Genomic DNA, 26,090 nt, shown 5'->3' with positions numbered 1-26,090 from the left:
CTGGAATAATCTGACACTTGGGAGCTTTGTCCCGATATCTGATTAAACTAGTACTTTTAGTAACAACTTTTCACTTTCCCACTTAGTCGTGCAGAGCAAAAAATGCATGTTGCATATAAAGGATTACACAAATACACAAAAACACACCTGCATAGAAATCTGCCATACTTAATCTAATTCCTGTCCTTCAAATATAGCTGACTCAAATGACCAAGAGCCATACAATTACATGTCTGAGGAAAGAGAGTTGCCCAATAGAGTTGGAGGAAGACTAGCTCACTCGAGTTGAGAATAATGGGTAAACATTATTGGGTTATGGGCAAGATGGAGCCCGCATATAATGCTCCTTCAGTCGAGATCTTCTGGATAAATCATGAAACTATGTATTTCACTTCTTTTATGTATTTTACATTTGTTTTTCGTCCTGTATGTGATTCTGGAACTGTTGGAGCTTGTGGTGGACACTTGACTTCATTTCATCGACTAAAGCGACGAGGGAGATTGTAACACTGAGGTGAATGCAGAAGGTGAGTGCCAGCTATCTGTCTTTTGCTCTGCTACCACAGAGGAGAGAGCATGCTGCTGTGCCTGGAGAAAGTTACCCAGGTTTTCCGGATATGGACTTTGACTATAGACTTTTTCTTCCAGTCTTATAGGTTTTTAATGCAGGTGGCCCCCATTTTCCGAACGTTCGCTTTATGACACCTCGCTGTTACGAAAGACCTACATTAGTCACAGGTTTCCCCCGCCATCCGAAGGTACAGCGTTCCTATGAAATGGTTCATAAGCCGGAATGCCGCAAAGCGAAGAAGCAATTACCATTTATTTATATGGGAAAAATTTGTGAGCGTTCGCAGACCCAAAAATAACCTACCAAATCATGCCAAGTAACACATAAAACCCAAAATAACAGTAACATATAGTAAAAGCAGGAATGATATGATAAATACACAGCCTATATAAAGTAGAAATACTTTTCCACAATCATTGCCAGCACTGTTCTCTGTAGCGAAAATCTCACGCAAGCGCTGTTGGCAAAAACACTCTCTCCAGTAACCTTTAAGCTATGAAGCTGCCAAATCTACCAAATAACATGTAAAAATACACAGCCTATATAAAGTAGAAATAATGTATATACAGTATATATATCACTTACAGGAATCTGGAAGACAGCTTGCCGAGCACGCTGATGATGGTGTGTAGACTGAGTCGTTGAAGTTTGGGTGGTGCAGTGGCCCCCACACTCCGGGCAGCGACTGATACTGATCCGCGAAGCATGCAGGGGTACAGTGGTAGCTGGGAGGCACACAGCACATCTTTAAGAAAAAAGCCGAAATAAACAAGCTAATTAATTAGGTGCCGCCCGGCATGTAAATGTCAGCCCAGATCAGAGGCGACGCAATCGGCAATCGCCTCTGATCTGGGCTGACAATTACGTGCCAGGCGGCACCTAATTAATTAGCTTGTTTATTTCAGCTTTTTTCTTAATGATGTGCTGTGTGCCTCCCGGCTACTGCTGTATTCTCCGCAAATCGGTATCTGTCCGCAGCCTGGGGTTGGGGTGGTGGGACACTGGGGTGTCATCTCATCGTCATCTGTTTCCATTAGGGCAGGCAGCTGATTTTCTCCTATGACTGCCTGCCTCGATGTCGAAGGTTGAGGTTTGTCGTCTGCTGTGGGTGATGTGGAAGGCTTGCTTGACTGCTGAGCCTCGCGCATTTTCCTATCATACAGTTCTTTGTAAGCACTCAAACCATCTTGCAAATACTGTATGCCCTAAACCGACGTACCCTTTCAAAATTAAAGTCGTACTTTAACATTGCAGCAAAAATCTCACGCACTTGCTTCAAGTTCAGTTCCTGGACGACTTCACTTTAGCTACTGAATTCGGTTTCAATTGTTATCCTTTCCTCTTCCAATTGCATCAGCTCTTCATCTATCAGTTCTTGGTCATGGGATGTCAAAACCTCTTGAACATCATCTTCGTCAACTTCCACAAGCTAAACTCACTTTGTCCTTACTTCGTTCATCATGATCGAAACGCTTAATTATGTCTAGTTTTACGCTAAGTGTAACACCTTTACGAGCTCTTTTAGGCTTTTCCGATACCTTAAAACTCATCTTGCTAACGGCTGCTCACAGGCACGTGTTTAGGCAATGCCGGCGAGAATGCCGTTCCGAATCCGGGGGAGAGCGGCTGCTCGGGGCGCGCGCTCATTTTTTTTTTGTGCACTGCCTTTCTTTGAAACAGTGAAACACCTTCTGTTAGCGAAAACAGGGAACTAATGTAGGTCTTTCGTAACAGTGAAGTTTCGTAAAGCGAACGTTTGAAAAGCAGGGGACACCTGTACCTGTTTTCGCTAACAGGTGTTTTCACTGTTACGAGAAAAGGCGTGCGCGCCCGAACAGCCAAGCTCCTCCCCCAGAACTGCATTCTAGCCACCACTGCTTAAACACGTGCTTTATCTCAATTTATTTTGTGCATCCATTAGCAAGATGAGTTCTAGGGTATCGGAAAAGCCTAAAAGAGCTCGTAAGGGTGTTACACTTAGCGTAAAACTAGACATAATTAAGCATTTCAATCGTGCTGAACCAAGTAAGGACATTGTCCGCGCATTGAACTTGCCTGCATCCAACATTCGCACTATTTATATGCAGAGAGAAAGAATTTTGAAAGCTGCTGATGTTACTGTTGGTTCTGCTCATAGCAAAGCGGTCTTTCTTAGTCGGCATCCAATAATGAATAAAATGAAAAGTCTATTGCTTGAGTGGATTGATGGGTGTACAAAGCATGGTGTTCCATTAAGTTTTCTTATACTTAAGGAGAAATTAGTCAGTCTTTTTAATAAGCTGAAACAGAAAGCACTGGACGATGGTGATGAAAGTGTTGCGAAAGTGGAATTTAAAGGTAGTCATGGGTGGTTTGATCGGTTTCTGAGGCGAGGGCAGCTTCATAGTTTAACGTTTACCGGAGAGAGTGCTTCGGCTGATACTGAAGCTGCCAAAAAGTTCCCAGCAGAACTGAACAAAATAATTACAGAAGGTGGTTATTCGTATAAGCAAGTGTTTAACTGTGACGAAACTTCAATTTATTGGAGTCTTCCCGATTCCGGTAAGTGAAACTACACTGTACATACATTATTTCTACTTTATATAGGCTGTGTATTTTTATGTGTTATTTGGTATGATCTGGCAGCTTCATAGCTTAAAGGTTACTGGAGAGAGTGTTTCTGCTGAGAGCGTTTGCACCGTGTTTCTGCCCAGAGCACTTCCACGAGATTTTTGCTGCACTAGACAGTGCTGCAGAAAAGTATTTCTACTTTATATAGGCTGTGTATTTATCATATCATTCCTGCTTTTACTATAATGTTACTGTTATTTTAGGTTTTGTGTGTTATTTGGCGTGATTTTGTAGGTTATTTTTTGGGTCTGGAAACGCTCAAAATTTTTTCCCATATTAATAAATGGTAATTGCTTATTCACTTTACGACATTCTGGCTTATGAACCGTTTCATAGAAACGCTCTACCTTCAGATAGCGGGGAAACCTGTATTATGTTTTTTGCCTGATCTTCCTCATTTTTATGCGGGGAGGGGGATTTTGGGGGTCGATGATTGTGCTGCCTTTCTTTCCTTTCTTGGTTTCATAGCTGCCCAGAGAAGAAAAATTTCAGAGTTGTATACCTTGATAATTAATGAACCTTTGAAGTGTTCTCAAGAAAACAAACAAGATTTTGAAAAGCTAGAATTTTTAAAACTAGTAGGCCTTGAGAAAAAATGATCAGCCATTTAGAACCAAATGAAATTGAAGCAGGAATGGGTCATTTGGCCCTTCATGCAAACACAGCCATTCAATGAGATTGTGGCTGATCTTTTCCCTCAGTCTTCCTGCAATAACCCCACCCCTTAACATCAAAGAATATAGAGACAATCCCGCCTGTAAGGGTTGTGGAATTCTGCCCTTATAGAAGTCACAAATCACTATCCACAAATGAGATAGAGAACAGAATTCACTCACAGAATTTACATTGATTTAATAAACCAACACAAATTTTCAACCAGCATTTCTTTATACATAGATGACATGTCTCCCTGTTAAAGAGAAAATCATGATACAGGTGATACAGGCTGATTTCTAGGAACACAACCCTTGTAACGTGGGGGTTGCCTGTATTCTAAGTGATCTAAGCAACCAAGTCTCCACAACCCTCCTAGATAGAGAACGTTTTGGGTTGTAGATTACACAGGCAGAATACAAGGTGCTCTTTCTAGCTGACATTTGGCACCACCCTGGCAGTGGAAAAGGTCACTATGGAAATGGGAAGGGAAATTGAAATGATATGTGACTGGGAGTTAGGGTGGTCATCACAGGCAGAATGCAGATGCTCAGGAAAGTAGTTCTACACTTGGTCTTGCCGTTGTAGGGGGGCCACATTTATTGTATTCTGTGCTTGCAACATGGTTAGAGGAGGTCCATGTGAACTTGTGTATTATTGTCTAAATGTGAGATACTGTATACACATACAGCCAGTCCTCCATATCCGTGGGTTCTGCATCCGCGGATCGTAAATATTCAAAAAAAATTCCAGAAGGTTCCAAAAAGCAAAACTTGAATTTGCCGCGCGCCGAGCACAACGCTGAATCTACGCGAATGAAGTGATGTGTAGGCATACCCTGCTGTAGCCTCCCACCATTTCACAGATCCTCAGTCTCTCTCCAGCACTCGTTGTTTGAGCATTGTTCACTTCACGTCTCATTCATTAGCTACTTGTGTTGTGAGCTAGAGGAAGGAGTTTAAGGCTAGTAAGGGATGGCTGGCTAGCTGTGTAAAGCGCTACAGCCTCAAGAACTTAAAGATCACGGGAGAATCAGCATCGGCCGAGGCAGCATCAGCATTCCCAAAAGAGCTACGATGGTTGCGTCTGTACTGAACATGTAGACATTTTTTTCTTGTCATTATTCTCTAAACAATACAGTATAACTATTTACATAGCATTTACGTTGTATTAGGTATTATAAGTAATCTAGAGATGATTTAAAGTAATCAGGAGGATGTGCGTAGGTTATATACAAATACTACGCCATTTTATATAAGGGATGAGCATCTGCGGATTTCGGTATCTGCGGGGGGGGGAGGGTCCTGGAACCAATCCCCCGCGGACACCGAGGGATGACTGTACCTATATTTAGCTGTGAGACGTATAATCAAACAACCTGTAAGCACTTATTTCCAATGCTTACGCTTGAATGCCACTTGGATGTGATACAAAAGATGCCTACTGTTCCAGGAGCATAATGATAGTAAATAACAGTGCCACCTGGAAGGGAGACTAGTACGACTGTGATGGGTTTAAAAAAAGACACGCATTCAAATCAAAGTAGCAGTTCTTACATTTCTTCTCCAGTTCCTCGTCATCCAGCAACAAGCTGACCACCTCTTTTGGTTTAAGTGTGTCTGGTTTGAAGTTTCCTCCAGAAATGACCATTCGCTGAATCTATTTATAAAGAAAATATTAAAATGACTACAGACTAGTTTTAAAGGCTGATGGGACCCTGCTTATTCTCAAATTGCTTTGCATCATCGTTATGCAACAGGATCAAACTTCAGCTCCAGGCAATCTGCAGCTTTGAACCTGCGCGCCATTCCTGTCAGCCTGGAACATTTGCTTCCTGAGAAGAGAAGACTGCTTTGAGGTAAAGTTCATTGTTAAAATGTGCACAAATGAGGAATGAGGTGTAATTGAAATATCAATTGTCTAATGATAACTATCTTGGGCTGCATCTCTATAACCAATGTGTGTATGTGCATGTTTCCAAAAACACTATGGATCCATTCATTGAGGCTAGCTGATTCAGTAAAGCAAGTTGTTCCCTTTTCCCTCAGCTTCTACCAGATCATGAAATTGCATTATTTGGTGTTGCATTTTACATAATGATTATACATAGTGAGTTATCGCAGTCCTGTCAAGGCCTTAGAGGATACCGGATAATTAGTTTCAATATGCTATAGATCATCTAATGCAGAAACTGTAACAAGTGAAGGAAACTTTACTGAGGGTTGTTGTCATTGGTGACTTCAACTTCCCTAATATTGACTGGCACCTCCATTGTGCAAAAGTTTTAGATGGAGCAAAATTTGTTAGGTGCATCCAGGAAGGATTCCTGACACAGTACATAAACAAGCCAGGCCAACTAGAGGAGAGGCCATACTTATCTAGTACTAGGCAATGAACCTGGGGAGGTGATAGATCTCTTGGTGGATGAGCATTTTGGAGACAGTGACTATAACTCCCGGACCTTTACCACAGTCTTGGACAGGGACAGGAGCAGACAGTATGGGAAGTATTTAATGAGGGGAGGGCCAATTATGATGCTATTGGGCAGGAACTTTAGAACATAAATTTGAAACAGATGTACACAACTGAAATGTGGAGGTTGTTTAGGAAGCACTTGCATATGGTTCTGGATAGGTTTCTCCCATTGAGGTAGGGAAAGAGATTGTTGGCAAGAGATGTGGAACATCTGGTCAAGAGGAAGAAAGAAGCATACCTGAGGTTTAGGAAGCAAGGCTCAGACAAGGCTCTAGAGAGTTACGATGTACAAAAACAGAAGGATGACTAGATGAGAGTGGGACTGATTGAGGATAAAAGAGGAAACATGCCTGGAGTCAGAGCAGGTAGGGGAGGTTCTTAATGAATACTTTAACTTCAGTATTCATCAGTGAGAAGGACCTTGATGAATGTGCAGACAAGCACACAACAGGTTGATATGGTGAAAAGTGTCAACATTAAGAAAGGGAATGTGCTGCAACTTTTGAAAAACATTAGGACAGATAAATCACTGGTCCATGATATCCAGGATTATCCCCATTACCTTCCTTGGGAAGAAAAAAAGTCCCCATGTCCAAAGATCCCTCAAAGTTGTCATGCAATTTGATGGGGTGGTTAAGAAATCCTGTGGTGTGTTGGCCTTCATTAGTAGGGGAGCTGAGTTCAAGAACCGCGAGGTAAAGGTTATGGAGAGAAGGCACGAGAATAGTGTTAAAAGGGAAAATAATCAAGCGAGCAGACTTAATGGGCCAAAATGGCCCAATTCTGTTCCTATGTATTATGGTCTTAATAAAGACTCAAATGGTGTAAGAGCCACAGAGAGTAGGATGGTGGAATGAGCCAATGTCAACTGTAACAGTCTGAAAATAACAGACACAACTCCAAAAATTCACTTAACATCCTTCTCATTCAGCACCTCACATCAGCACAAACCCTTCTCTTGTTTCATAAACTTTCACCCAAATGGAAATTCTTTTTTGGCCCTTTACAGACTTCACTGGAGCAAATCCATTCAATTTAATGAGTCCAGTACTGTAGGCTACCCTTGGACTTAACCTTGTCAACAAATATAGGACCTTCCAAATCTGTGGATTTGCTCATATTTCATATGAGGACTAAGATACCGAATTCTGTCATGGTATTCTTCTATAATTTTAAAGTAAACTTCAACCAACCTCACATTGTCTCTGTACTTGTGCTCAGCTACTTACAATGATTTAATCCAGGAGCTCAAATGTAACATTTTCCAAGTTTACTGAGGTCATAAATGCAAATGATGGTGTAGATGCAAACAGGCTTCAAGGATATAAACAAACTAACTGAGCAGCAACAATATGGCAAACAGAGTAGTATGTGGGAAGAACGTGAGGTTATCTACTTTGGTTGGGGAAAAATAAAACTGAACAATACAGACAGGATGAAAGATAGGTAAATGTTGATGTTTGTACTGTATATGTCACTAAAAGATAACATCCTAATTCTGCAGATAATTGGAAAGATAAGAAAGTTGCCCCTCATGATTACATCTCATGACAACATACAGGGCCTTGAATATCATATACAAATTTGATCTCCTTTATTAAGGAAGGATATATTTGCTATGGAGGGAGTGTAGTGATGATTGAATTGTCTGATTCTGGGAAAGTGCACCTATCATTTGAGGAGGACATTACAGAGTAAATGTGGGACACATTCTCAAAATGAAGAAAATCACTTAAGAACATAAGAAATAGGAGCAGGAGTAGGCCATCCGGCCCATCGAGCCTGCCCCGCCATTCAGTAAGATCATGGCTGATCTGTCCGTAAACTCAGCTCCATCTACCTGCCTTTTCCCCATAACCCTTAATTCCCCTATGTAAAAATCTATCTAACTGTATCTTAAATATACTTAGTGAAGAAGTTTCAACTGCTTCCCTGGGCAGAGAATTCCACAGATTCACCACTCTCTGGGAAAAAGTTTCTCCTCATCTCCATCCTAAATCTTCTCCCCTGAATCTTGAGGCAATGTCCCCTAGTTCTAGTGTCACCTACCAATGGAACCAACTTTCCTATTTCTATCTTATCTATCCCTTTCAAAATTTTGTATGTCTCCATAAGATACCCACTCATTCTTCTGAATTCCAGAGAGTACAGTCATTCCATTTGCCTTCTTAATAACCTGATGTACCTGCAAGTCAAATTATTGTGATTCATGAACAAGCACTTCCAAGTCCCTCTGCACAACAGCGTTTAAATAATAATCTGCTCCTCTATTATTCTTTCCAAAGTGGATGATCTTGCATTTACCAACATAGTATTCTATCTGTCAGACCTTGGCCCACTCACTTAACCTATCTATATCCCTCTGCAGACTCTCCACATCCTCTGTACAATTTGCTTTTCCACTCAGTTTAGTGTCATCGGCAAATTTTGCTACGCCACATTCAGTCTCCTCTTCCAAATCATCAATGTAAATGGTAAACAGCTACGGGCCCAGCACGGACCCCTGTGGCACCCCACTCACTACCGACTGCCAACTGGAGATACACCCATTTATACCAACTCTCTGCCTTCTATTGGTTAACCAATCTACTATCCATGCCAATACACTTCCTCCGACTCCATGCATCTGTATCTGAGATGAAGAAATATCTTCACTCAGGAATTCTCTACTCAGAATGCTGTGGGAGCTACTCATTGATTGCACTTAAAACATTGAAAGACTTCTTGATATTAAAGTAATCAAGAGATATACATAGGGATACCTTAATACAATATTGTGGTGAAAAGATCTACAATAATTTTGAATAGTACAGCAAGTTTGAGGGAGTCAATTGCTCACACTTGTTCCCACTTCTTTTACCTCAGTTGTACTTTGTGTTCAGTGTAATTGTTGATTTACAGCAGGGGTTCACAACTTTTTTTATGCCATGGCCCAATACTATTAAGTCTGTGGGCCCCAGGTTGGGAACTCCTGATTTACAGCAATATTTTCTAGCCACGGTCTTTCTAGAATGAATGTGTTCCAAGTACTTCAACACTGTAGAACTCAAAACGACTTAATAAATATCTTCTGTGCATGCTAGTATGTCACTGTACCTCACTCTTTTCCTTTGCACGCTGCAAGATTCGTTCCTCAATCGTTCCCTTGCAGATGAGTCGATATACAGTTACTTGTTTGGTCTGACCCAGCCTATGAGCTCGATCCATAGCCTGTTGATCCACTGTTGGATTCCAATCATTGTCATAAAATATAACCTGAAATGAAAGTCAACTTCAAAAAAGATACCTACCACAATAATTTCACAAATCACCTTGCAATAAGGAACTGCAGTTCTTAAAGGAGCATTCAGTTACGCAATGTTGTCTACATGGATCATATTGACTACAGGTATTTGACAAGGTCCTTCATGGGATATTCATCCAGAAGATTAAGATGGATGGGATCAACAATGAATTGGCCATTTGGATTCAGTATTGCCTTACCCCAAGAAGACAGAGGACACTACTGGTTGAAGGGAGTTATTCTGCCTTGTGGTCTGTGACTAATGGTATTCTACAGGGATCTGTACTCTGCAGTTTGTGATATATATATGACCTGGATGAAAATGTAGATGGATAGGTTTGGAAGTTTGCAGAGAAACGAAGATTGGTGGTGTTGTGAATAGTGTAGAAATCTGGCAAAGGGTACAGTGGGACATAGATCAGCTGCAAATATAGGCAGAGGAATGGTAGATGAGTTTAACACTAGCAAATGTGAAGTTTTGGATTTAGGGATATCAAATTGTAAATAGAGTACACTATCAATGGCAAGATGTGCAGCGGGATCTCGGGATCCAAGTCCAAAGCTTCCCAAAAGTGGCTCTACAGGTCAAAAGGGTGGTAAAGAAGGCATTTATTAAATGAGGGACTGAGCGCAAGAGTCAAAAAGCTGTGCTGCAGCTTAATAAAGCTCTATTTAGGCAGCATCTGGAACATTGAATTCAGTCCTGTCACCACATTATAGGAAGGATGTTGCCAGTTTGGCAAGGATGCAGAACAGGTTTACCAGGATGCTAGTTGGATTAGAGGGTACATATTATAAGGAGAAATTGAATGAACTTAAGTTGTTTTTTTCTGGAGCAGTGGAGGCTGAGAGGAGATCTGATAGAAGTTTATGAACAACAGAGACAGAGTAGATAGTCAGTAACTTTTTTACCCTCAGGTTTGAAATGTCTAATAAGAGAGGCATGTATTTAAGGTGAGAAGGGGGCAAGTTCAAAGGACATGTGCAGGCAAGTTTTGTTTTACATACACAGTGGTGGGTGCTTGGATTGCACTGCCTAGGTGGCAGCGGAGGCAAATTCAATAGAGGTGTTCAAGAGGCTCTTAGATAGGCACATGAATGTGCGAAAATAGAAGACTATGGGCATTGTGTAGGCAGAAGGGATTAGTTGAGTTGGACATTTGATTACTAATGTAATTAGTATTTGTGCTGCACTGTTATAGGTCTATAATGCAATAATATAAAGTGTTGTATCAGCATTAATCAGTAATTTCCCCAGTTACTTAACTTTATTCAACCACCTCCTATCCTCAACGATATCATGAGATCTGAACATGTGATTTCCCATATGATGATGTACCATATCATTAAGGCAAGAGCATTTTGTTTTCCTCAGTGATGGACTGCTTCTAACATCCTGATTCATAATATCCTGTATAATAACAAGATCCTAGTGCAATAAATGGAGATTCAAGAAGATGAAGATTAGCTTCATCACATTACATAGAATTATCAGTGGAATCCGTAATTTGTGCCATTGACCAGTACAATCTGAGGATGAGCTGGGAGCAGCCCAAAAGTGTTGCCTCCAGCACAAGCACAGCAACTGAAGCACCCAGAGGAAACCCATGCAGTCACAGCGAGAACATACAAACTCCTTACAGACAGCAGTAGGGAAATGAACCCCATTCACTGGCACTGTAAAGCTTTAACACAGAAAGATCTCTCAAACACTGTTTCTATGTGGGAGTGTCTAAGACCAGAGGACACAGCTTCAAATAGAGGGGCATCCTTTCAGAATGGAGATGAGGAGGAGTTTCTTTAGCCAGAGAGTGGTGAATCTGTGGAATTTGTTGCCACAGGCAGCTGTGAAGGCCAAGTATTTAAGTATATTTAAGGCAGAGGTTGGTAGATTCTTGATTGATCAGGGCATGAAGGGATACGGGGGGGGGGGTTCAGTGGAAGTGGAGGCAGGAGATTGGGGCAGAGGAAAATTAGATCAGCTATGACAAAAAGGCAGAGAAGGACAGGTCAAATGGCCTAATACTGCTTATATATCTTCTAGTCTAATGGTCAAACTTTTCCTGGGCAATCCAGCACAGCAACTTGCACTGTGCCACAAACACAAGCCCGGCATAGATTACACATCAAGTTCCCTCAGCTCAGCTACAAAACTGTTCAGCTTGATGCCCAGGGACAAAGCTCTAAAGAAGCATTTTCAGTTATCATACATGTAGCCATCCTCTAGACTCAGCAGAGACCATCAACTCATAATCACTGAGAAACAATTTTGTACATTGGAAGGCTGTTTAAGGTTGCTCAATATTATAGAAATTGCAGAACAAAGCTTTCAATATTGAAAAAATGAGGTATTAGGAAGATTTGAAAATTCGGACTGATGACTGAAGCCAGAGGAGGTCCCTATCAATGATTTAATATACTTCAAAGTACTCAAATTTCAAGAGTTACAATCAAAACCTCCGTCGCTGTACATTTTAACATCCACGCTCACTCAATGGCGATCAAGCATATAAAATATTCCATTCCTTACTGTATCAGCAGCTGTTAAATTGATGCCAAGGCCGCCAGCTCTGGTGCTGAGTAGGAAGACAAAGATATCCGTCCTGTTGGAAGAAAGATAAAGAACCTGAACGTAAACTACAGAAAGAGGTCGATATCCATTGAAAACTATCTGTTAAGTGCAAAGGTTTGATGCAGGATTTAAATTTGAAACCAGGTGCTAGAGAAATGCCATTTCAATTGGCTGTACTGTTGCCCTAAATAAACTAACACAAGCATCTCAGTGAGTACAACAGTCATTCAGCCTTAAGCTCAATAGTGAAGATTATCTAGCCCCACAATACTGGACCGTGGCAAGAATGTGAAGCTTTCCGCAGCACGTAGAGGTTTGGTGAGTGGGGAAAGGGGGTAGATAACATAAATATAATTAAAAGCAAGCCCATGAGGGGGAAATTGCTGGCGTGAATTAACTTACTTAGCAGGCTCTTGAGAAACATTATTAGTGGCACAGCCCCTTGAGTATTAAAGCATATAATTAGCCCAGGAATATTTTCTTCATTTCGCAAGCATATCTGACAGTATACAGCATTATAACGTTAGTGATCCCACTGTTACCAGACTGACAGGAGATCCAGAATACTCAGGTGGAATGCTAATCATCATTGGAACTGTGCACCAAATCAGCCTACACAGTCCCACTGCTTACGCCTATCTTATATAAATTAGTGGTATGAATAGGCATCTTGTCTTATTTTACAGTGCTCTACACATTCCATTAGAACATTAACCAACAATTCTTAAAATTCTACACCCTTATATCAGAATAACCAGTTTCTTCTATCAGATGCACTCATGCTGGACACTGCTTCACTGTACTGGTTGTCAACTTTATCCATATTCTGTATAGTATCTAGTGTTATAGATAAGATAATAAGAAAATAACAAGAACAGGATTGGGCAGTATGCCATTAAATAAGACTAAAGCTGATATAATTCTTGGCTTTAATTCCATTCTCTTCATTCATTCCCATAACACTCCAAAATAACTTAAAAAATTACCTATCTGCCTGAGATGTCCCAAATATTGTCAAATTCAAAGGTGGTGGTCAGGAGAGATATCAAATGACTAAACTCCTTAGGGAGGCAAAAGTCCTCCAGTTTAATTCAAGGTTTCCCCATGGTATTTGCTCCATCTGACTCCAGATCTACTCAAATATCCTTTTATGGACAACCTACCCATCTCAGAATCCAATCTGATGAATCTATGCTATACTCTCTCAAGGCAAGTATGTCTTTCCTTACACAAGGGAGTCACAGAGACAAAACCATTGGCCAATTGTTGACTTCTTACCAATATTTAATCCCATTTTCCATGGCATTTCAGGTGCTGATCCAGATACTTCTTAAATGTTGATAGAGTCACTACATCCATCAGTTCCTTAGGGATTCCAGATTCCAATGACCCACTAGGTAGAAAACAATTTACCCTAATCCTCTGCTCTTTAGCTCTGCTCCTCTAACTCATGACAAATGTATAATCAATATTCCAGATAATGTCTCACCAAAGCCCAACAGGAGTTGCAGCAATATTGCCTTGTTCGCGTGCTTGCATAAAAGATCAATACTCAATTACTGTACTCAGGTGCTAATATTGTGTTTTCTGTCTGAAAGCACTCAAATCTTTCTAAAAAATCAACAATTAAAAACCTTCAGCAAAACGATTTGCAGATGCTGCAAATCTGAGAAATACACATAGTGGGAACACTCAGCTGGTCAGGCATGTGTGAAAGCAGAAACAGTTATTGTTTGGGTTTGACACTAAATACTAATTTCTTCCCTTTCCATAGATGCTGCCTGTGTTTTCAGCATTTCCTGCTTTTATTTAATATCCTCACTTGAATCTGTTGTATCATCTCCTTAAGATGCCCACTGACTTGCACTTGCTACCTCAACAACTCAATTTTAAAATTCTCATCTTTGTTTTCAGATCCCTTAATGTTTTTAACTCTTCAAAATGTGCAGACTCATCCAGGTTTATAAACCACTGTTGTCTTCCACTTCGATCACTTATAAACCTTTTGCAAGGAAAGAGTACCCCACTGATAAGCAGTTGTGCTTTCAGCTACCTGGCTTCTATACTTTTGGATTTCCTTTTCTAAATCTCTCTACCTTTAGGATGCGTCTTAAAAATTATTGTAACCACCTGGCCTTCACGTGTGGCTTAGCTACTAGGCCCGGCAGTACCGTTTCTACTGATAAGATAAGGGGCAAAGGCGGAACATTGGCACCTCAAAACCAGTTGCTTCATCAGCCTTGGTCAGCAGCACGCCTAGAAGAAGAAAACATCTGATTTTAAACCTCCGCTGCCTTGCAGCCTTACCGGCTTACCCACCCATGGGAAATGCTTCGAGAGTAAACCCTGAGGAAGAAATCCAGAACCAGGGTCCCTAAGGCAATTTGATGTTGTTTACAACTTCACTCTGGCAACCTTTGTGATGACACTGTATCTGCGCTTGCCCATCCCTAGGACTACATCAGTGACGTGGAGAGGGGGAGCCCACTGCATGGGCAACAGTCGGTTCTTCAAATCTTCCCGTCCAGGCTTGTGCCCTGGAGAGGACACAGTCCACCAGAGGTGCAAACCCAAGACACTCTGAGATCGATGGCTGCCTACTATTGTAGCTACAAAACAAGGGGCTAGTGTTTTAAAAGTGAGGTTATGTACAGACTTCTCTCAGAGGATACTGAATCACTGAAAATCTTTGTCCGAGGGGGCAGCTGGGGCAAGATCATTAGATATACTTAAGGTGGAATAATTAAAACTGATTCCACAACCTATGGACTCACTTTTAAGGACTTTATAACATGTGTTCTCAATATTTATTGCTTGCTTGCTTACTTAATTGTTCATTTCTTTCTGTATTTGCAGTTTGTTGTTCTTTGCATATTGGTTGTTTGTCCATTTCTGTCTTGCGCTTTTACATTGCTTCTATTGTGTTTCTTTGTATTTACTGTGAATGCCAGCAAGAAAATGAATCACAGGGTGTAAATAAATCTTGTTTCAACATTGAAATATTTGAATCAAAGAATTAAGGGGTTTGGAAAACTGAATTGAATTGAATGGAATGGAATTGACTTTATTTCTTACATCCTTCACATACATGAACAGTAAAAATCTTCACATTACGTCTCCATTTAAATGTGCAATGTGCAATCATAGTAACTTATAATATATAGAACAGTCAATGTAACATAGAAATACACTCAAAGCAGCATGAGTTAATCAGTCTGATGGCCTGGTGGAAGAAGCTGTCCCGGAGCCTGTTGGTCCTGGCTTTTATGCTGCGGCACCATTTCCTGGATGATAGCAGCTAGAATAGATCGTGGTTGGGGTGACTCGAATCCCCAATGATCCTTCGGGCCTTTTTCTCACACCTGTCTTTGTAAATGTCCAGAATCATGGGAAGTTCACAACTACAGATGTACTGGGCTGTCCGCACCACTCTCTGCAGAATCCTGCGATTAAAGGAGGTACAGTTCCCATACCAGGCAGTGATGCAGCCAGTAAGGATGCTCTCAATTGTGCCCCTGTGGAAAGGGGATGTGGATGTAGAGGAACTTAAAGCAGTTTACCCTCTCATCCCCAGATCCATTGATGTCAATAGGGGTTAGCCTGTCTCCATTCCTTCTGTAATCCACAGCCAGCTCCATTGTTTTTGTGAATTGACACCACTGTGTCAGAGAGATGACTTCTTCCCTGTAGGCCACCTCGTTATTGTTTGAGATTAGGCCAATCAATAGTGTCATTGGCAAATTTAATTAGCTGATTAGAACTAAGACAGAAGAGTTGAGGCCAATCTAGATCAGCAAAGAATTATGTGCCAATGTAGAAGTCTCTTAAATGTCCCTAATATATCTGACTTTACCACCACCCTGGCAGCACAGTCCACGCACCTTTCGCTCTGTGTAAAAAAAAACAAACTTGCCTCTGACATCTCCTCATGTTTTCTTCCAATCACATTAAAGCTATGCCCCCTTTTATTAACTATTTCCAGCCTGGGAAAATTTCCCATTTGATCTGTGCCTTTTATCATCTTGTACACCTCTATTGAGTCATTTCTCATCATCAAAGAGAAAAGCCCCAGCTCGTTTATTGCTCAAGACAATGAGATTGCGGTGTTACTCCAGTCAATGCCAAGCGGATATTTACAATGCATGCAGTAATTTAAAAAATTCTCATATTTACATACAAGTGACTTTGATAGCTCACCACACTCGAAGGTCATTGGCAAGCCAGGGTGCAGCATTATTCAGATGCACAATAGCCCTTGGGAAGAAGCTGTTTATCAGTGTTTCTGTCTCGGCTAAGATGTTTCTGTACTTCCTATCAGAAAGCAGGAGATTGAACAAACAGTGTCCGGGATGGGATGGGTCTTTAATAATGTTACAAGTGCGCTTTAGGCATTGGGAGTTGTAGATTGACTCTAGGTCCAGTGGTTGAGTCCCAATGATGCACTGAGCCATCCTAATCACCTGTTGGAGTGCTCTGTGATCCGTCTTGCTGCACCTAGGAGTGCCACACTGTCAGTCCGTATGCTAGTATGCTTTCTATTGCACATCGATACAAGTTGGCCAGCAATTTTTGGGGCAGATTAGCTCTTCTTAAGCACCTCAGGTAGTACAGTCACTATTGTGCCTTCCTTACTATTGAGGTTGTATTGACAGAATAAGAGAGCTCCTTGATGTTCATCTCCAAGAACAAAACTGGAGATCCTTTCCATTACCTCACCATTATATAACATCACAGCAGGCTTATTCAGAAAGTTAGAAGGCATGGGATCCAGGGAAGTTTGGCCAGGTGGATTCAGAATTGGCTTGCCTGCAGAAGGCAGAGGGTCGTGGTGGAGGGAGTACATTCAGATTGGAGGATTGTGACTAGTGGTGTCCCACAAGGATCTGTTCTGGGACCTCTACTTTTCATCATTTTTATTAACGACCTGGATGTGGGGGTAGAAGGGTGGGTTGGCAAGTTTGCAGACGACACAAAGGTTGGTAGTGTTGTAGATAGTGTAGAGAATTGTCAAAGATTGCAGAGAGACATTGATAGGATGCAGGAGTGGACTGAGAAGTGGCAGATGAGAGTTCAACCCGGAAAAGTGTGAGGTGGTACACTTTGGAAGGACAAACTCCAAGGCAGAGTACAAAGGAAATGGCAGGATACTTGGTAGTGTGGAGCAGCAGAGGGATCTCGGGGTACATGTCCACAGATCCCTGAAAGTTGCCTCACAGGTGGATAGGGTAGTTAAGAAAGCTTATGGGGTGTTAGCTTTCATAAGTCGAGGGATAGAGTTTAAGAGTTGCAATGTAATGATGCAGCTCTATAAAACTCTGGTTAGGCCACACCTGGAGTACTGTGTCCAGTTCTGGTCACCTCACTACAGGAAGGATGTGGAAGCATTGGAAAGGGTACAGAGGAGATTTACCAGGATGCTGCCTGGTTTAGAAAGCATGCATTATGATCAGAGATTAAGGGAGCTAGGGCTTTACTCTTTGGAGAGAAGGAGGAGGAGAGGAGACATGATAGAGGTGTACAAGATAATGAGAGGAATAGATAGAGTGGATAGCCAGCGCCTCTTCCCCAGTGCACCACTGCTCAATACTTGACATGGCTTCAAGGTAAGGGGTGTAAGTTCAAGGGGGATATTAGAGGAAGGTTTTTTTTCACTCAGAGAGTGGTTGGTGCGTGGAATGCACTGCCTGAGTCAATGGTGGAGGCAGATACACTAGTGAAGTTTAAGAGACTACTAGACAGGTATATGGAGGAATTTAAGGTGGGGGCTTATATGGGAGGCAGGGTTTGAGGGTCGGCACAACATTGTGGGCCGAAGGTCCTGTACTGTGCTGTACTATTCTATGTTCTATGTTCTATCACCAGGTTGATGTGATGTGGAGCTTGACAGTCAGCTTGCTCGGTAGTATGGTGTTAAAGGCTGAACTGTAATCAATGAAAAACATCCTGATGTAGGCGTCTTTTTGTTCCAGGTGTTCCAAGGCAGTCTGAAAGGTGATAGAAATAACTCTTCAGTTGATCTATTCGTCTTGTAGGCAAACTGGCGCTAATCCAAAGTAGCTGGGATCTTGTTTTTGATGTGGGACATGACCAATCTTCCCAAGCACTTGGCAACTATGGGAGTGATTGCCACCTGTCTATAGTCATGAAGACATGTTGCCGCTGACTTCTTGGGGATTGGTATTACGGTTGCTGCTTTGAAGCATGTCGGAACCATAGCCCGAGACAGCAAGAGGATACAAGTACCCATCCGAACTTCCATTAGTTGGTCAGTGCAGTCTGGGTACGCCGCCTGGTCCCGATGCTCTGCATGCATTGACATTACAGTGTATATGCCTCACGTTATGTATGCTCAGTGTTGGCGCGGTTCCTCTGTCTGATATTAAGGATTATTTTGGTATCACCATGAGCAGAGCATGCAGTCCTTCATAGGTTGAAGCATTAAGTACACCCTATCCTCGTTATATGCATCTTCAGATGATGCGGATTCACCGTTATGCTAGGAACCTATTTCTACCAGCTTCTCCTTATATGCATCCAAAAGGAGCACAGCTTTTCCGCCAGTACAAGTTATGTGCGTGTACCTCACAGTCTCACTCCCACCAGTCTCCCATTGCTTTTGGCAACATATGGATGTGCGATCTTGCGCTCTTAAACTTTTGTTGTTTTTACCTACGGTGCAGTGATTTTGTGCTTGAAATATTTAACTATGTCTCCTAAGCATCCGATATCATGTCCTGGGCCATCAGCCAAGTGGCAGAGAATTGCTTTAACACTTGAAAAAAAGTTGGAAATTATAAACAGGGCATCTGGTGAAGGTAACACAGCTCTGGGACGCTACCCTGTGCAGTTGCAGGCAATGGTAGCTGAGTTAGGCATCACACCAAAGCAGGTGTTTAATGCAGATGAGACCAGACTTTTTTGGAAGCATATGCAGAAATGCATTTATATAAGTAAGGATGAAAAAACTGCGTCAGGTTTCAATGCAGCAAAGGACAGATTGACTTTGCTTATGTATTCCAATGCCGAAGGAGACTGTAAGATGGAGCCTCTCTTAGTTTACCATTCACTAAACCTCCGTGCTCTTAAGGGTTTGAGTAAGAAGCCTCTCAATGGAGCACGGAAATCAATTTGGGCAGAGTGTGTGCACACCCTCAAGGGGTTTCCTGCCTTCACTGCAGCTGTCCAGGATTGCATGGACCTGGGCCGTAAAATTGGTTGGGAAGGATTCTCAGATCTCGAGACTGCTGACGTGGTAGAACTCCTGGATTCTCATGATGAAGAATGAAGTGTGGATGACCTTCTGCGTTTAACTCAGACTGAAGGTGATAACAACGATGAAGAAGAAAGTGTCGAGTTGCAGGTGGAGGATTTTACAGTGAAGCAACTGGCAGAATTTTTTAAGGCTGCAGAACACTTGGCACAAATGGCGATGGACATGGACCCAAGTTTAGAACGGAGTCAGCGTTTCAGTCATTCCCTGCAGTCAAGCCTTCTTCCCTACAAGCAAATTTATGCTGAAAAACAAAATGTTGCCAAGCAAACAACCCTCACCACTTTCTTCAAACCGATGTCATCTCCTGCTGCCGGCAGTTCTGAGAGTTCTGTGAGTATTCCTTCACCTCTTGCTGTCCTTGATGATGTTGACGATACTCAACCATCCATCTCATCCATGTAAAGCTGCCCGACACCACAACCACTACTCATCTCCCGGAGCGAACACACCTGCCACTGTTGGTGAGTACTGTACACCCTAGGATATTAACTTTCTATGATTTATTACAATGAATATTACCTTAAATTGATGAAATATAATATGAATGTTGCCTTATGGTACTGCTTTTGTGTCGTATTGGTATGAAAATGTGAATAAATTACAGATAAAACATATTTAGGAAGCCCTCCAGAATGCATCCCTATTTTCTCCATTTAAATAATTATTCACATTATGCGTCAACTTCAAGGAATGTATCGCCCGCATATAATGAGGATAGGGTGTATAGGAATTGGGAAGTTGTAATTACACAAAATGTTGGTAAGGTTCACTTGGAATACTGTGTACAGTTTTTAATCACCTTGTTACAAGAATTTTGTTATTAAGTTAGACAGCGAAGAAAAGATATACCAGGATCTTTCCTGCACTAGGTTGTGTAGGCTAGGACTCGATTCCCTGGAATGTAGGAGATTAATGGGTGGCCTGATGGAGGTATACAAGATTATGAGGGGCAATGACAGGGTGACAGCATTGTCTTGACACCAGAAGTGAGAAATTTAAAAGCTTCTTCACACAAAGAGTGATGCATATTTGGAATGAGCTGCCAGAAATAGTGACTGAGGGGGCATATTAGCAGTATTTAAAAGCCATCTAGATAAGTATATGGATAGGAGGGGTTTAGAGAGCTAGGGTTCAAATGCAGGGTGATGGGACTAGCAGGCTGGGCAACTCATTGGCATGGATGAGATGTGCCTGCCTCTACGCAGTCTGACTATATTAGGTTGGAAACAGATTGGCTAATAATTTGTTTATGGAAGATTGCCCACTGGAGATTGGAATGTGCAATACTAGCCTTGACTGAAGGCAGCCGAGATAGGTGGTCCAGCTATATTCAGCCAAAAGATACACAGCTGAATGGAGGACTTGCCTAATTCAGATGCCAGAGTTGTACATCACAGAAGGCGGCCCTTCGGTCCACCATATCCATGCTGCTTTGCCTTTCTATACTAACCTTATGTGCTTGACTAGGTCTGCATCCTTTTATGTCTTGCCTATTCAAGTGTCTCAGTGCCTCTTAAAACATATCTGATTCTAATTCAGGTGGGTTGTGGATTTGATGAATTAACCCTAAAAGAACTGTGCTAAAAAAAACAACAAACCAACTACTCAGACAAACCTCTCTACATGGTACTATAGCAGATTAAATAACAGCCACCTAGCTTAGTGTTCAACAACAAGCAGCTTTCTGACCTTTTCCTGGTCTGGTCAACAACAAGATCTCATGCAGAATTGATTAAAAACAGAGGGCACATCCTGCAAGAAGATCCCATAAAGAACAGCAAGACAAGATCATGGCAATACCTTTAAATGTGAAAATGAAACAAAAAAGGGTAGAAAATATTGCATTCTAATGAATCATGCTCAGTTTCTCACAGATGAGCAGCACATTGTGGGGTACAAATCACAAACCTGCTCTGGAAGTCTGCCACCATATCCCGCCTCTCAGAGATTTTTGAAGAACCATCCAGTCTCATGTAAGTATGTTGCCTGAAAACCATGTACTCCTGGAAAAACAAGAAGAATGGGAATTAGTAAAGAGTAAACAAATTTCCAAACTTGTGACAGTTAGCAGGCACACTGATAATGGGAAGCTCCGAAAATACATTGACAGCTGTACAATGTCATAATGAAATACCATCAACAGTAATAGTGGTGCAACCAACATGAAGTTATCTATAAGCACACAGCAAGTTCAAATCAATTAAATGTAAAAAGTCATGGCATTAATTGCTTATGTCTAGAAATAATGACAATCAAGATGAATGTTGCTAGATTAGTAATTCAATTTCTAGTAATAGATACAGACTAAACGAAGTGGCAGAATGGAATCACAGATGCACACTAAACCAAGCAAGAGTCTAAACGCTTAAATAGTTAAGAGAACTGGGTTGTAGATTATAAGTCATGCACAACACTTAAAGAGCAGCCACTGGAGAATTGGCTGTATGCTTACAACACCTAAATTCTGAGTGGGTTTCTTCTGAGATGCACAAGCATGCAACCATAAAAAAAATCTACCTGCTGGACTACACAGAACGCAAGTGCTATAGAATTAACCTTCATGTATCATGGCTGGGTACAGGCTGTTGCTGGTTAAACTTACCAACCTTCCTTATTACTGAAGGTACAACAGGCCAACACTTAGCACAAAAGGGCTGAAATGCATCCTGCAACAAAATGACCTCTGCACAGCCAGCAGGTATTGGAAGCAAGTTCCAACTTCCAGAATGCTATAACCTTTGAAAAATTGCATTTGTAAACTTCAAACAGGTTTAATTAAAAATAAGTATGTTTAATCAAAAACTCTTTACTACCAGCAAGTAAATACTTGGGCTAATTTAAAGGGTCAGCCCTAGCAGTTCTGATGCTAAATGCATCAAGCTCAACTCTTCACATTAGTGCTCTGCTGTGGACTTGATGGAGAGAATGTTGGTTGTTACAGGATGCTCAGATGTATTAGTATCTGATCATGAGATGATAAGACATTACAGCAGATTTAGGCCTTTAGGACCACCAAATCTGCTCTGCCACAATCACAACTGATCCATTATTCTTTCAACTCCATTCTCCTGGCTTCTCGCCATTACCTAACTAACACTCTTACTAATCAAGAACCCATGAAGCTCTTCTTTACATGAACTCAATTAGCTCCACAGATTCACCACGCTCTAGCTTGATTTGGAGCCTCATGTTTGATGACACATTAGCCACATCTGTTGTTCTCCACTTCAGTGCGAACTGACCCATGATTTTCCCCAATTCTCATCTTTCAACAAGCTGGAACTATCCACCAAGCTCAGCATCAGGAAAGGAACAGCATTCTTTCCAAATCTGTGCTCGTCACAGAAATGTACTAGATAGGTCAGTGAAGCTTGGGAGGTGAAGGAGGGTGACGGGCTGGAAACAGTGAAATCCGTTTTACTGCAGAGAATAGTTGGAAATTGTGGATCAATGTTGAGAAGGAAATTAACAAAACTAAAGCATTTGATTGAAAATAGTGTAAATGGGGTAGTGTAACATTATATCCATAAAGTGAAGAAAAAGATATGCATACTTGGTGCCTTTCAAAATGCTATGGAGGCCCAAATGCTTTGCAGCCAACAAAATACTTGGTGTCATTACTGAATAAAGTAGAAAACACAGTGGACACTGTGCACAGAAAAACATCACAAACAAAAATCTGATAATGATCAGATTATGTTTGAGCATTACTGAGTTTCAAATGGGATTTGCTGTTCAAAATAGCACCCTGTGATCTTTTGTAAGCTCTTATTCTTGAGTGGAAAATTGACATCACCACAAGGCCAATATTTGTCACCAATTATGCTTAATGAGGTTTACAAGCTCTTTTTATTTCAGAATTCCATATTTACTTAATTTGTTGCAGTGTGATTTGAACTCTACTTTCCTGAACATGCGTCTAGTAGGGGTTTCCAACCTTTATGCCATGGACCAATACCATTAAGCAAGGGGTCCGTGGACTCCAGATTGGGAACCCCTGCAAAAAGGTTACTAGGCTCACCACAAGCATGGCTTTATCAACCTGAATTAACAAATGGGTCCTCAATACCAAATATCACCTCTGATGCAGCATTCATCCAGCAGATACTTCAGCCTTGACATTGTGCATACCTTTGTGTTGAGATTTAAATTCACTACTTTTCAACAAGAGATGAGCTGCAACTAAAATAATGCCATAGGTTAAATGTGACCTAAACTTGTATTGGAAATTCTATTTTTTTTAAAAAATATTCTAGGAAGTGAATTTCACAGGCTGACCAAGCATATACAGTGGCATGCAAAAGTTTTGGCACCCCTGGTCAAAATTTCTGTTACTGTGATTAACTAAGCGAGTAAAAGATGAACTGATTTCCAAAAGGCATAAAGTTAAAGATGACACATTTCTTTAATATTTTAAGCAAGAAACTTTATTTCCATCTTTTACAGTCACAATGGACTACCTCAAGAGGCACAAGCTGAAGGTTTTGCCATGGCCCTCACAGTCCCCTGACCTAAACATCATCAGGAATCTGTGGATAGACTTCAAAAGAGCAGTGCATGCAAGACGGCCCAGGAATCTCACAGAACTAGAAGCCTTTTGCAAGGAAGAATAGGCGAAAATCCCCCAAACAAGAATTGAAAGACTCCCAGCTGGCGACAAAAAGCGTTTACAAGCTGTAATACTTGCCAAGGGGGTGTTACTAAGTACTGCATGCAGGGTGCCCAAACTTTTGCTTTGGGCCCTTTTCTTTTTTTGTTATTTTGAAACTGTAAAAGATGGAAATAAAGAAGTTTTCTTGCTTAAAATATTAAAGAAATGTGTCATCTTTAACTTTATGCCTTTTGGAAATCAGTTCATCTTTTACTTGCTTAGCTATTCACAGTAACAGAAATTTTGACCGGGGTGCCCAAACTTTTGCATGCCACTGTAATTGCCTACCCCCAATAGCCCTTGAGAAAGTAGTGGCGCGCTGTCTTCTGGGATGTGGCTATGTTGTTGTTAGGGAGAGTGTTGTAGGACTTTAAACCAGGTATGGTACAGGGACAGGATGGCTTGGGGTTTTATGGAGATATATGGAGAAAGTTAAGATTTATGGAGATAATAATGACTGGAACTGGAGCGCTGTACCACTGATCCAGAGACATCTGAATCACCTCCTAGCAGTTTGGAATTTAAAAATTTAAATGATCAAGATTTTAAAAAATACTGTAAATTAAAAAAGGCTACTCTTAGTAAATGTAAGTATAAAGTTACTGGACTTTTACACAAGCACCTGGTTCATCAATGTCCATCAATGAAGGAAACCTATCTTTAACCAATTTGAAACTCAAAACGCCTCTACAGTTCAGGGCCATTTAAGAATGGTACGTATTAAGCAACATCGTTACCAGCAAAACCCAGGTCCCATGAACAAATAAGAGTACCAAGGAAGCCTTCAAATGTGCAGGTTTTATTGTTAACCTACGTTTTTTACAACATACTTGAGATGAAAACAAGCCAAGAGAATGGGATGGCGGATCTCCAGAAATATTGGCAGCCTAAAGGTCAACTACTTTGTGACCCTGAAGCAATCTGAAGCAACTCAGCTAAGCACAGCAATAGGATGCTTTCCACTGGCAGAAGTTCCTATAACACAGTCAACTCCCAATCTCCTGTTTATTTTCATAGTCAAGACTGAACTTCATGTGCTGCTTGTGAGAAGTAAAATGCTTTCACCTCAAAAATGACGATAGAATTACTGAAGAGCTATGACTCCAAAAACACCAGTAGGGTAAGTGAAGAATAAAGAGATCTCCCACCCCCTAATGTGTTACTTAGTAACACCTCCAGCTTAATTAAATTCCTGTTCAAAATTTTGTGACTTACCAATGCAACTGCTCTTGGCATCACAACGGGCAAGTGACTGACAGAAAAGCCCTTTCACAGATGCTGTGAGCTATAATGATTGTCTAACCTGAAAACCGCAATTGCATTTGTTACAAAAAATGCAATTAACAAAAACAATACTTTTAAGATAAAATGGATAAACATACAAACCTCACTCAGCTTTTTTTTCATCTTTACAAACAAACAACTACCCCATGATTCATGTAGACTGAGATTGAGCTCCCTTCTGTCCAACTAGCAGGGCAGAAAATTAAAGGGAGCAATGAATCTATGCCAAATCACAAAATAGAAATTCTCCCTGCAAAGCATTGGCATGAGACCCGTTCATCATATGGCCTGAGAGCATTCACAAATACATACAATAGGAACTCTCACAGGTAATGTAGGATTCCCCAGGTAAAATGACTTGTTCCCTGAAAAGGGGAAGTGAATCCAATAATGTGCCGTGCACAGCTTTCCTCCTTTTCCTGCAAAGCAAACAAACAAGCAGCAGATACTGTCCCCTGTGCTTCTGCAGCCACATTTTATCCCTGCATCACCTCAGTGTAGTTTTGTCTATGGAGAAATAAAGTGCCGGGGAACATGATTGGTTTGAATTAAACCACACATGGTTTAAGGGTGAAATGTGAGAAGTGTAAGGGGAACATGAGGGGAAACTTCATCACTCAGAGGGTCGTGAGAGTGTGGATCAAGCTGCCAGCACAAGTGGTGCATGCAAGCTCAATTTCATTGCTTAAGTGAAGTTTGGATAGATATATGGATAGC

At 41.3% G+C, this 26,090-nt stretch overlaps 1 protein-coding gene and 1 long non-coding RNA gene across 4 annotated transcripts in view; one reads left to right on the top strand and one right to left on the bottom strand.

The window, feature by feature from the left end:
- Positions 1 to 26,090, bottom strand: part of ino80 (INO80 complex ATPase subunit) — a 254,901-nt gene that overhangs the window by 23,005 nt on the left and 205,806 nt on the right. For all 3 annotated transcript variants that reach the window (XM_063053383.1, XM_063053403.1, XM_063053393.1), the window contains exons 28-31: positions 21,347 to 21,441; positions 12,124 to 12,196; positions 9,407 to 9,565; positions 5,392 to 5,494 (exon numbers count right to left, since the gene is read on the bottom strand). In XM_063053383.1, the coding sequence (XP_062909453.1) occupies positions 5,392 to 5,494; positions 9,407 to 9,565; positions 12,124 to 12,196; positions 21,347 to 21,441 (430 nt within the window). The remainder of the gene's footprint in view (positions 1 to 5,391; positions 5,495 to 9,406; positions 9,566 to 12,123; positions 12,197 to 21,346; positions 21,442 to 26,090) is intronic.
- On the top strand, positions 448 to 24,205 carry LOC134349306 (uncharacterized). Its single transcript, XR_010018634.1, has 3 exons — positions 448 to 527; positions 5,595 to 5,693; positions 23,885 to 24,205. It is a non-coding gene; the product is annotated as an uncharacterized LOC134349306 (long non-coding RNA).

Source organism: Mobula hypostoma, chromosome 1, assembly GCF_963921235.1.
Source record: "Mobula hypostoma chromosome 1, sMobHyp1.1, whole genome shotgun sequence".
In the NCBI taxonomy this organism is placed as follows: domain Eukaryota; kingdom Metazoa; phylum Chordata; class Chondrichthyes; order Myliobatiformes; family Myliobatidae; genus Mobula; species Mobula hypostoma.
This window is presented reverse-complemented; position numbering and strand designations above follow the sequence as displayed.